General features: G+C 37.9%; 1 protein-coding gene across 1 annotated transcript in view; it reads left to right on the top strand.

Annotated features, from left to right (window-relative positions):
* The window catches only part of TCAIM (T cell activation inhibitor, mitochondrial), a 37,760-nt gene that overhangs the window by 9,068 nt on the left and 16,620 nt on the right, over positions 1-12,072 (top strand). Inside the window, exons 4-6 of the mRNA XM_079935217.1 lie at positions 1,002-1,155; positions 4,092-4,344; positions 11,492-11,614. Coding sequence (XP_079791343.1) covers positions 1,002-1,155; positions 4,092-4,344; positions 11,492-11,614 — 530 coding nt within the window. The remainder of the gene's footprint in view (positions 1-1,001; positions 1,156-4,091; positions 4,345-11,491; positions 11,615-12,072) is intronic.

Genomic DNA, 12,072 nt, shown 5'->3' with positions numbered 1-12,072 from the left:
AGAGACCTATAGGGATAAGAAGCACAGTTATTATTTATGCCATTTCTTGGAACTGTTCCTTCACTAAAAGACATTTCTTTTTTCACTTAACAGTACATCCTAGAGATCACTCTGTGTACATTCCTAAATACCGTCTGTGTCATATTCTTTCCCCCTTTTTTTCCTTTTGGTTGTGTAGCACTCCATTGAATGAAGATACCATAATTCAACCAATCTCTGAAAGGTCATTTTAAGAGCCCTTTATATAGAGAGAAATTAGCTCTTTGCTATGAAATAACTTGCAAATTGGGGAATTCCCTGGTGGTCCAGTGGTTAGGACTTGGTGCTTTCACTGCGGTGGGCCTGGGTTCAATCCCTGGTCGGGGAAGTAAGATCCCGCAAGCTGCACAGGGCGGCCAAAAAAGAAAAAGAAAAGAAAGAACTTGCACATATTTTCTTCTACTCGGTTTTTGTCTGTAGACTGTGTGTGTGTGGTTTTTTTTTGTTTTTTTATGTGTTCTTTTCTTAAGTTTTTTTTTTAATGGAAGTATAGTTGATTTACAATGTGTTAATTTCTGCTGTACAGCACAGTGATTGTTATACATATATACATATATTCTTTTCCATTATGGTTCATCACAGGATATTGAATATAGTTCCCTGTGCTATATTAAGTTTTTAAAATTTTTTATGTAATTGGATTTATCAATCATTCATTACCTGGGATATTCAGCCATAGTTAGGCTTTTTCCACATCTAAGTTATAAAGAAACTCAGCCATGTTTTCTTCTAGTACTTATGTGGCCACATTTTTTTTTTTTTACACATCTCATCCCTATGGAGTTCCATGTTGTAAGGTGTGGATCCAATTTTATCCTGTACTGAGGAGCTATGAAATCCCACCATTTTAAAATACTAAATTCTTTAATATACTCAATAATGTGTTTAAAAGGTCGGGATATAATTTCTGACGTTTCCTTGTTCTATTTTGTGTATAAATGACTCTTAATATTGTTTTCCAGGAAGTCAATGAAAATTCTCTTAAGAGATTAAGTGCCTACTTAGAAAACCTCCAGAAACCAGGCTTCAAGTCTTTGAAACCAACCCAGCTTATGTTTTATGTAAGAGAAACAGACCAGAACTCCTCTGATGGCCAGGAACACTTCAGCACTTCCGGTACGTTTCTTATTTCTCATGTGTCCCTTGCAGGCTTGGTGTGATGTGTCAAATCTGTCTAACGTTGCTAGAAGACCTTCAGATTGAAGCCTTGTCATAGAAAATAATATCATTTAATTGCATGTTTTCCTGGAGTTAGATTCTGTTCCTGGCTGCATGTGTTTGATGAGCCATTTTTTATGTTTAAACTTTTCTGACTAGAAAACTGAAATGTTCCTATTTGTCCCCTTCCTATTTCAGTGCTGTTTTAAGTATTAAATGTCTATATAACAATTTATAGCTTTAAAAAATATAGCTTACATTCTCTAATTTAGTCCTCAAAGTACCCTGTGAGGAAGGTAGTATTTGCCCAATTGTAACTTAGTAATGTCCCAGGACCATGGAGACAGAATAGGGGTCTTGAGCCCTTTTACTCCAGCCTCATGCTGTTTCTAAAATCTGATCAGTCTCCCTGTACAGCCTTCTGTTTTATCCTTTGTCACTGCTTTAGCCATGATCCAGTGATCCTTTAAACTAAGGATGAATGTGGGTCTATCCATCCTTTCCGTGATCCTTGAGGAAATAACTTTATTTTTAGAATGAACTTTAAAACAGTTTAAAGATTTACTAAGAGCTTTCTGTGAACTAATGCTAAAACAAATAGCTGTCATCAGCTCTGGCTGAGTAAAGAGAAAAATCCTCTACTTTCAGTTAATGGTTAACTTTGAACCATTTATTAAATAAAAATAGATTATAAAAAATAAATTAAAAATGGGAGAAAACATACAGCATAAGTGACAAAAAGATAATGTTAGTATATAAGTAGTTCTTAGGAGTCAAAAAGAAAACAGAGCAGCCTGGTTGCAAAAATGGGCAAACACGATGTCTCGGCAGTTCAGTAAATAATACACACATATAGCCAATAAGATACAAAAACGTTTAGCCTCAGTAATCAAATGCAAACTAAATTAATTAGGTAATATTTTCCAATAAAGGATATATCCAATCTGGTACAGGCATTCCACACTATATAGCAGCCCTTACCTTGGATTAAACAATTAATGGAATTGATAAATTAAGAGAGAAACTGAGATTTATTCCTTGACTTACCTCTTCTGAGGATAAACTATTTTTTCCTAACCTCAGTTGCAGGAATTTGCATTTTCCTTTCCTCTTTCACTGACTAGAACAATTTTCCTACCAGTATTTCTCACTTTACCGTCAATGATTCAACGAAAAGATCTTTCTTAGTTTGCATGTTCTACATTTTGTAAATCTATGTGGCTGGCATAGTAGGTATCTCTGTGAATGATTTATATTGCAATGACTTTCATCCGTGGCAAAGACAAGAAAACACATTTCGGCCTTCTGTGGAATGGTGAAAAATTAAAAAGAACTTTTATAGTCATCAGTTTTGGCAGTGTTAAATAAATTGCGCTACATTGACTATGTGGATTAGTATAGAGCTACTAAAAAGAAAGAGAATGATGTATACATACAGATAATGGAAGAGTCACCAAGGTTAAATAACAAAAGCAAGTTCAAAGTAATAGATCCAGAATGGTGCAGTTTATATGTTAAAAAGGAACAAATCACACTGTGGGTGTGTGTTCATGCAGACACAAAAGCGTATATGTCATACATAACATACACACAAAGCACATAGGAAAGGGCTAGAGCAGTGCTGTCCAAGAGAACTTTCTGCGGAGAGGTAACTGTTCTGTATGAGCGCTGTCTGGTACAGCTGGCACTAGCCCCATGTGGCTACTGACCACTTGAAGTGGGGCTAGTATGACCAGGAACTGAATTTTAAATTGTATTTAATTTCAATCAATTTAATTTTACCAATAAATAGCCACATATGGCTGGTAGCTACCGTATTAGGCAGTGCAGGTCTCAATGCTTGTGTACCTAAATGTTAATGGGGTTACATCTAGTGCAAGTGTGAGGTTGTGTGCCTGTCAACAGGAGACTTTTACTTTGTATATATAATTTTACAAGAAGGATGTACTTATATAACACTTGTATAATTTTCAAAACCAATTTAAAAAACTTTTCCAAAGAAAGAAAAAAGAGTCAGCATGTTATAATGGGGAAAATGCTTGGCTTGCTGGCAGCTCAGATTTCAGCCCTCACTTCACGCTTCTTAACCTCCTTGAACCTCCGCTTCTTCACATTTCAAAAGAGAGATAATAATGGCACTGGTGAGAGTGTTCATTGAAAAGTTATGTAAATTCTACTAGCGCCATGTTTAATACCCAATAAAGGTGCAGGGGAACCAGTAGATTTCCTACTGTTGATGTAAGTTAGATTACTACCCTGAGCCCAGGGACTACTTGCATTAAAGTCAGATTGTGAAGTGCTAACTTTTAAAAAATTAGGGAACTTTGAGTCACTTCTGAAAATATTGTGTCCCTAGCTAGTTGGATGGGGGAGTATGAGGACAGTCTCTTTCAACCGTAGAGAAAATTTGAGATGGGTTTCTGTGACCCCTGAGACTGGATTGGCCCCCCTCCTTGAACCACTGTCGCAGGGCAGCCTGCCCCACCCTCGCCCTACCTCCACCCTCCCCCTTCTCTTTAGTGCTGGACACCCTCTCTGGTGGACACTTGCTCATAGGAGAGCTTTTCCATCCCTTAGACTGTAGAGACCAAATTTATGAACAGCATTGAAAATATTCTCAATCCCCTTCTTGGGCTGGGGTGGGTTTGGTCACTGGCGCCAAACTAGAAACGGGAGCTGACAGAGGACTTCATGAAGATGGAGGTAGTGTGGTACAGTTTTGGAGAAGGGATGTAGTTTTCCATTTACAGATGATTTTCCAATAGGATGAATTTTAATGAGTAATGGAGTGTTTTAAAGATTTTGATTCTATAAATGTTGTATGAAAAGAAATGTTTTTCAAGTAAAGCAAATAATCATCTGTATTAACTGTTTGGGGGAATTATATTCTCTAGGATTTCGAGCAGTCAAATTTACTTTGCACACCAGAGATCTGCTAAGCACAGTGTTATATATTCTCAACTCCTGCAGTTTATCTATTGAACATATCCAAAGCTTGAATACTAATGTGCACTCCCAGCCTCTCAAAGAGGCCACAAGGATATCTGACAGGCCCATCAAATGGGACAAGTCTTACTACTCCTTTACTGGATTCAAGGACCCTGATGAAGACCTCGAGCAAGTCTGGAGAATGGAAACAACCCTAACGTACGTAAGAGTTTTTATTTAACTGAACTTATTTGTAGTTAGTAGCCCCCACTCGCCTCGACTAGAGAAAAGCCCGCATGCAGCAACAAATACCCAATGCAGCCAAAAGGAAACCCCAAAAAAACATGAGCTAGAAGAGAGGGTCTCAGCCTTGCATGCACTGGGATCCAGCCCATGAAACTTTTGCCTATACCCATTGCTCTAACGATCTCACAGTGTGTCCAGATGAACAAAACCTTCGAAATGTCTGACCTACCTTTTGGTATAGAAAAAAAGTGGGATTGGATAAGTCAGGGTATAAAAGTAACAATGAGAGTTGTTGGACCTTAAGTCAAGAGGCTTTAGAATAACATATTAAAGAAATTCAGCAATTAGTCTGTGGTTCAGTTGAGTGTTTCACAGGGTACAATTTTGGTCTGGAGCTAGATGTGTAGCCATCATGAAAAGATTGTCCCAAGGACCCAGAACTCAGAGTTAGTCAGCTGGTGAACAATGAAAACAGACTGGAACTGGGAAAAGCCAATTCACCGAGATAAGTGCTATTGCATTGGTTCCTTGTCCAAGCTGAGTATTTATAATTTCCTTATTTGTATGTAGTTCATCCAATAAAATTCTTCAGTCTTTAATAAAAGTAAGCACTCTCACATTATATTATATTACATGTTACTAGATAATGCATTTTTAAGAGTAGGGAACATGTTTTAATCATCTTTCTACTAATCTGCTTCGTAGATTCATAAAACCCAACGAGCATTTTTATTTCACTGAATTAAAGAATTGTTGGAAAAGTGTGAATGTGAAGTGCTGGAGGCTGGGTGTGGAGAACTCAAGGTTTAATATGGAAATGTAAAGTAGCTTAATACAGATGGTAGCAGTAGAAGTGACTCAGCAATGAATGTAGAGGACCATTTTTTTTTAAAACAGTGCCTCTGTTAGTTTCATTACTGTTGACTTAAAGTATCTGCTGTTTTTAGCAAGAGATACATTGTGTTAAGGAAATTTTCTGAGTGTACATGAGTTGTGTTACTATGAATTCTTCATTTCCTCCAGAGGGATACTTTGTTTTAAATTCAAGCTCTCATGTTGACAGTTACCAGCACAAGCTCAAAACATGTCATTTTGATTTGCCTACTCTTAAGGAACATAGCAACATAAATTAAATAGACCACTGTTTTAGGAATTGAAATCAGTAGAAATATAACTGTCTAATTTATTGATCATTATTATCCAAATTCAGTTGTCAATAGCTATGTATCTTGTCAAACAATGAAGTAAATCCATTCATAGCCAGATAGAACCTTTGTTTTCTTAGCTTTGACAAATGAAATTAACAACAATAAAGCATTACATGTTTTATCCCTGTTTATAAGAGAGATCTTGCATTCGCTTTAAAACCGTGATTTAAAATTAATATTGAATTATCCTAAATGAAACAGACAGTATTTAGAGTTTCTTACAGAAGAGCTGGAATAGGGTTGTGGCTGGTTCTTGGTGTAATGCTGTTTCATATCTTTTACTTCCATATATTTTTCTTGGGCTAGAGAATATTGAGAGTTGACTGGTATCACCTTAAATCTTCCTACTCAAAGCTTCTCTTCTAAAATCGACCGGTTAGAGATTTCTGTTTTGTTTAGTTTTTGATGCTTGTATCGGAGGTCCTTGGGTTATATTTCTTGAACATTGATATGTTATTGACTTACCTGAACCAGATCATCACACCTCATAGAGTTTGAGTTTAGCTTATTAGGTATAATTTTAGAGCAGAGGGTCTAGGCTGGGTAGGATAGGAGAGGACAGCTCTACACTGAAAAAGGCAAGAAAAGGAATACATGCTGCTCTTTGGGCCCTTTGGGTAAATTACAGTATCGACTAAATGCTGCCAAAAAAAATCTGTTGCCTTTACCAGCATGCCTTAGAGGGCCGGTGCCCCGGTTACGACAGTTGTATGAATTTGGAAGATTTCATATCTCTTATTTCCATAACCTAACCTGGTCTCCCTGGTCCAGTGTGTTCACACAGGCCCAGCACCCCTCTCAGCCAATCTTGACCTTTTCCCAAATATGGATGTTGCCCAGTTTGCAGGAACCCTGATGAGGGTTTGTTCAAGGTTTTGTTTTATGTTAGTTTTTCCCAGTAAGGATTCCAGGAGCTTATGTCATCAAAGCCAGTTTGTATCAGTTTCTTGTTTCAGTTATTAATTTTTTATTTGGCCACGCCACGTGGGACGTGGAATCTTAGTTCCCCAACCAGGGATCGAACCCAAGCCCCCTGCATTGGAAGTGTGGAGTCTTAACCACCGGACCACCAGAGAAGTCCTAGTTTTTTTAATTTGTTATTATTTTGCAAATAATTATAAAATCGTTGAACCATTTGACAGGTTTCAAACCATATGAATGGAGTGACTGTCCCATAGGAGATTTAGGGGCTGTAACTCGGACAAAACTTTTTTACCACCATGGTCATTTTGGCCATATCCGGTTTGTTTTTATTTTCATTCTTGTATTGTTTACCTCATCTTTATTATATCTGTAGTTATAGGAGAGGACGCATAAGGAGCACATGCTGAGTTACACAGTTCAGAGGGAGCATAAAAATAATTCTGCAATTTACATCCAGCTGATCTTCAGCTGGTTTACAAATTGCATTCACCTGATCAAAATTTAATCTTGGGGCTTCCCTGGTGGCGCAGTTGTTGAGAGTCTGCCTGCCAATGCAGGGGACGCGGGTTCGTGCCCCGGTCCGGGAGGGTCCCGCGTGCCGCGGAGCGGCTGGGCCCGCGGGCCGTGGCCGCTGAGCCTGCGCGTCTGGAGCCTGTGCTCCACAGCGGGAGAGACCATAGCAGAGAGAGGCCCGCGTACCGCAAAAAAAAAAAAAAAAAAAAAATTAATCTTGAAAGCATGTTATTTCTAATATTTCAGAATGTAATGTTAAAAAGAGAAAATATAACAGTTCTATTTAGTGTAAACTTTCAAATAATTTTCCTTATGTTTCCGCAGAGACATGCAGGCTGAAATAAATCACAGAAATTATGAAAATAAATTAGTTGAGTTTTTGAAAACACAACGTAGAAGAATTATCAGGTCATAAAAGCTCCATTTAATCTATTTTCTTCTTATATCTGGCAGTTACATTTCAATGTACATTTTAGGACATGCTGTGTAATTTTCAATTTCTCAGCAAATTGTGCTTTATCTTACTGTAAAATCACTTTATAGTGATAAAAACACTATAATGAAATGTTTAATATGTAAGGTTTTCTAATTATATACTATAATAAAAAGAATATGCCAGCCTAAAAAAAATTAGAAAATGCTACTTTGTGTTGTAGCTTTTAGTATTTCCATATTTTGCATATATTCCCCGATTATCAAATAATTTTATAACTAAAATATATTGTATTTATAGAATTTGTGTTTGCAAGGAGACAACAGGATCCATTTGTATCTAAACAGAATGATCCCATATGTAATGTCTATCCCACTGAAAAAAACATGTCATTGAACTATAGAAAGACCATTGAAATGCTATTCTGTTAACTACTGAGATATTAGTAAGTGTCAGACTTCCATTTTTTCTATTTGAAGTTTGCACACAAAGTTTTATTTCACTTGCATTGTCTAAGCTCTGAATCCTCTTAGTGTCCACAAAATGCCACATTGGACAATTACAATATTGGAATTATTTCTGTAGGATATTTGGAAATGCTATAATCATGCTTTAACTCATATAATACACTTATTCAGGCTTCTCCTTATTTATAGGCTAAGTCATTGTTTTTCAAATTATAAGTCATAACTTTAGTCTCTGTAACCTCCTTTAATCGGGAATGGTTCCTCAGTGTTTTCTTGTCTTCCATTGCCTTGCTGTTATTTAGTAGAATGTCCTTCAATTTGAGTGTTTTGAGTTTATCTGGTATTTCTCATAACTAGAGTCAGGTTATTCATATTTGGCAGGAATACCCGGAAAGTGAAGTGTGTTGTTTTCAATGTTATATAGGAGGCATATGATGTTGATTATCCCATTACTAGTGATATTAACTTGGATCATTTGATTAAGGTGGTGTCTCCCAGTTTTTTCCCCAGTAAAGGAACTATTTTTCCCTTCAGTTAGTTTCTTTTGAGCAGATACTTAGGGCTGTGTAAATATCCTTTTAACACTGAAGTTTTACCCCTTAGCTCTAGTGCTCATTGATGATTTTTGCCTGAATCACATATTATGACGATGGTTGCCAAATAGCAATTTTCTAACCTTATCATCCCTTCAAGCCGGCTCCTATGTCCCCATCATTCTTTGAGAACTCTCTTACTTCCTGGTTCACCAAGGTGTTCCAGGCTCATCTGGACTTTCCCTGGCCCAGTGTTTGATTGAACCATTTTGCCAAGAAGCTCTGGTTCTTTTTAGGAGGGAATGATTTTTAGAAACCAAGATCTGGGTGGTGCATGTCTCAATTGCTACTGAACTTCTCAGTGGCCAGAGCTAGGATACATGTATCTTTGTCTTTATATCTATAGATAGATCTAATATCTACATAGATAGAAAGAAAATGCCATGTGTAGAACCTTCATTTTTATCTCCGTGTTTAGACACAAAACACAAAAATTGTTAAACTAGATCAGTTAAATTTTATACACTAAATGTAAGAATTCCAACAATCAGGTCATGAATATATATAATCGTAAGATTATATTTCATTCTACAGTTTAAGACATTTGGTCCCCAAACCCAACATAGTATGCCATTTGGTAATTCATTTGGCAAAAAGCATCCTTTCTATTACATAATTTAAAGTAAATTGATTAACACGTATGACTTAATAAATGACGAAAAGGTTGAAAAATTGTAATAGCTAATAATCGTGATATAAAGTAAGATATTATTTTCTTATTTCTCACACAGAAAGCAGAAATAAAATCACTACCAGTATTCTTAAAGGGGGAGTAGGAAGAATTATTAATGACTGCACACATTTAGTGAGTCAAAAAAATGTGGAATATAGGGAATTCCCTGGTGGTCCAGTGGTTAGGGCTCCGAGCTTCCACTGCAGGGGGCACAGGTTCAATCCCTGTTCCAGAACTAAGATCCCTGCAAGCTCCTCCACATGGCCAAAAAAACAAAGTGGAACATCTTTAGCTAGAGGAAAAGATCCCAATTCCTTACCCCAATGTGCAAGACCTTTTATAATCTCACACACACACACACACATATGTGCCTCTCCAGTCTCATCTCACACCACCCTCCCTCTAGGCATCGTGTGATCTGGGCACGTTGGTTCCTCTTATACTTCCCTGTGCACTGGCGTGGTTGGCATGCCCTTCCCTTTCATTCATCTGCCTGGAAAAATCTGGTCCATCTCTCAGGTTAGAACCTTCCAGGCAGAATTAGTTAATTCTTCCTCTGTTCTCCTAGAAGCTCATATATTCTCTTCCAGTTGCTTCTCTCTCTGTTCCTTACTAGATGTATCTTCCTTAGATTCCCAACACAACATACTGTTCGGCTTTCAGGATAAATATTTGATGCACGCATAATGATTTGATTGGTTCTGAAAGTTTCAATTTGATTACTATTATTTTGCGGCCACGCTGTGCAGTGTGCCAGATGGTTGTTCCCCAACCAGGGATAGGACCCAGTGTCCCCTGCAGTGGAAGCGGGAGTCCTAACCAATGGACCACCAGGGAATTCCCTGAACTTGATTATTTTTTAAATGTTTTAGATCACAACATCTCAAACCTTTAAAGTGACTTAATAAGGAACCTTCAAAAGGTTTATTTGGCAAGCACTTCTGAGATGGACATATGAGCCCTTCTGCAGAGTTATCCTAACACCTGACCATCAGTCACTGACAGGTGTCCCACAGGGGGTGTCAGGTGGCCTGGGGATGGCGTGCTTTAGACCATTTTTCCCCTAACCCCCTGGAGCTTTCTCTTGCACGCCTGTACCCAGGGCCCCCTCCACCACTACATCTTGGACCCAAAATGTTCCTCTGATCCCCAAGTCACCTTGCCATTCTGCCCTGCCTACTCCTGCAGCAGCCATTCAGCCTCCTAGGCACCACCCAGGCCTCTCGTTTGTCCAGACTCCCCTAGGAGACTGGAGGCTCTGAGCGACAGCCGGCATCCCTTGTGCCATGACCATTATAACACCGAGGAAGTGATAACCTCCCGAGGGGCCATGCTGCTCGGTACGAGGCCACCCAGGCTGCCCTCAGCTCTTTTCTGAAAGCTCTCCCCTTCTAATCCTTATGCCGAATTTGATGTTTATTTTCTCTTTTAAGACTTCACTGAAGTAAACGTTCTAAGAAATGCAGAATTAAAAGAACATCTTTCTGCTGAGCCTATGATGTAGTTGACGGGGGAAAAAAATAAAGGTGGAGAGAGGTGAGACTAGAGCTGGGCATTTGGTTGGGTGGAAAGGAACTGAGGGGCAAACAGACCCACCCGACAGGAGCATGTGGACGGAGACACCGAGACTGGTGAGGTCTGACCAGTGGGAGCACTTGGACAGAGCGCTGAGGGGGTGAGCAGGGAGGCTCAGGGTGCTAACAACCAAGACGAAAACAAAGGAAGAGACTGGATCTACCCAGTTAGAATCCACAGAGTTCCCTTCGCAAGTCCCTTCATCAGGAAATACTGCCTCTTGAATGTCACCAGTACCATCAGGTGCGTCTTCTGAATTGACTTCTTCACCGTCTGGCTGCACTAGAACATCATCTGCTCATTTGCTCCAGTAGGAAAAGGGTCGCCTGTAGATGACTGATGTAAGTGACGGTCTAGTATAGCCTGCCTAAGAGTGCAATAAACATAAGTGAGGTTTGAAGTATCTTTAATTCTTTAAAAATCATCCCATCTTTCGAAATCTAGCAGCAGGCTTGGTGTAATTTAAATTGAATTTTTTTGATAGACAAAGGAAGTTGTCATAAGTAGAATATGATTTAACAGATGCTGGCAGTTTTCCAAGAAACCTATTTTAGAAGTATTTACTCTAAAAGAATAGACTTCGCAACAGTACTTATAATTTGGCAAACGTTTGATGGCAAACTCAGTTTAACACTGGGGCTGCTTTAAGTCAATGAACACATCGTTCAATAGTAGAAATGTCTGCATTATAGTTAGTATTGCAAAGTGTATATCTCTGTTTTTCTTCTTTCTAGATCCTGGTTAGATAATAATGGGAAAAGTGCTGTTAAAAAGCTGAAGAATAGTTTGCCACTTAGAAAAGAACTAGATCGTTTAAAAGATGAACTGTCCCATCAATTGCAGCTCTCGGATATCAGGTAATGAAGAAGAGAAAACCTAATTTAGAGATTAAAATAAACATGTATTACCTTTTGGTAAAGGTTTCTAACAGTTAAATATTTGCATCTTTAATTATTGTGTTCACTAAATATTCAGTTATCTTTTTATGAAAGTAATCAAATGTTTATGTAAGAAAATCAATATGAATTTCTTGCTTAAAATAGTGAAGTAAAGTTTAGATACTGATATTTTTAGCATAATAGTTTTTTTTTAACATAATGGGCTTGTGAAAAATATACTTTTCCTATGCCCATAATGTATAAAAAATAATTATTTCCCAATCATGTAAGACTGGTACTTAAGTTTAAAAAGAGGAAGGGAGATAAAAAATAAATGTTGTATTCTTTTATTCTGTGTTATATAGCATGACTTTTTTTTTTAACTGAGGTATAATTGACATATAACATTATATTAGTTCCAAGTGTTTTACATGATA

The sequence above is a fragment of the Stenella coeruleoalba genome (genome assembly GCF_951394435.1).
Source record: "Stenella coeruleoalba genome assembly, chromosome: 10".
NCBI lineage: Eukaryota > Metazoa > Chordata > Mammalia > Artiodactyla > Delphinidae > Stenella > Stenella coeruleoalba.
Note: the sequence above shows the minus strand (reverse complement) of the source record. Positions and strands in the feature narration are given on the sequence as shown.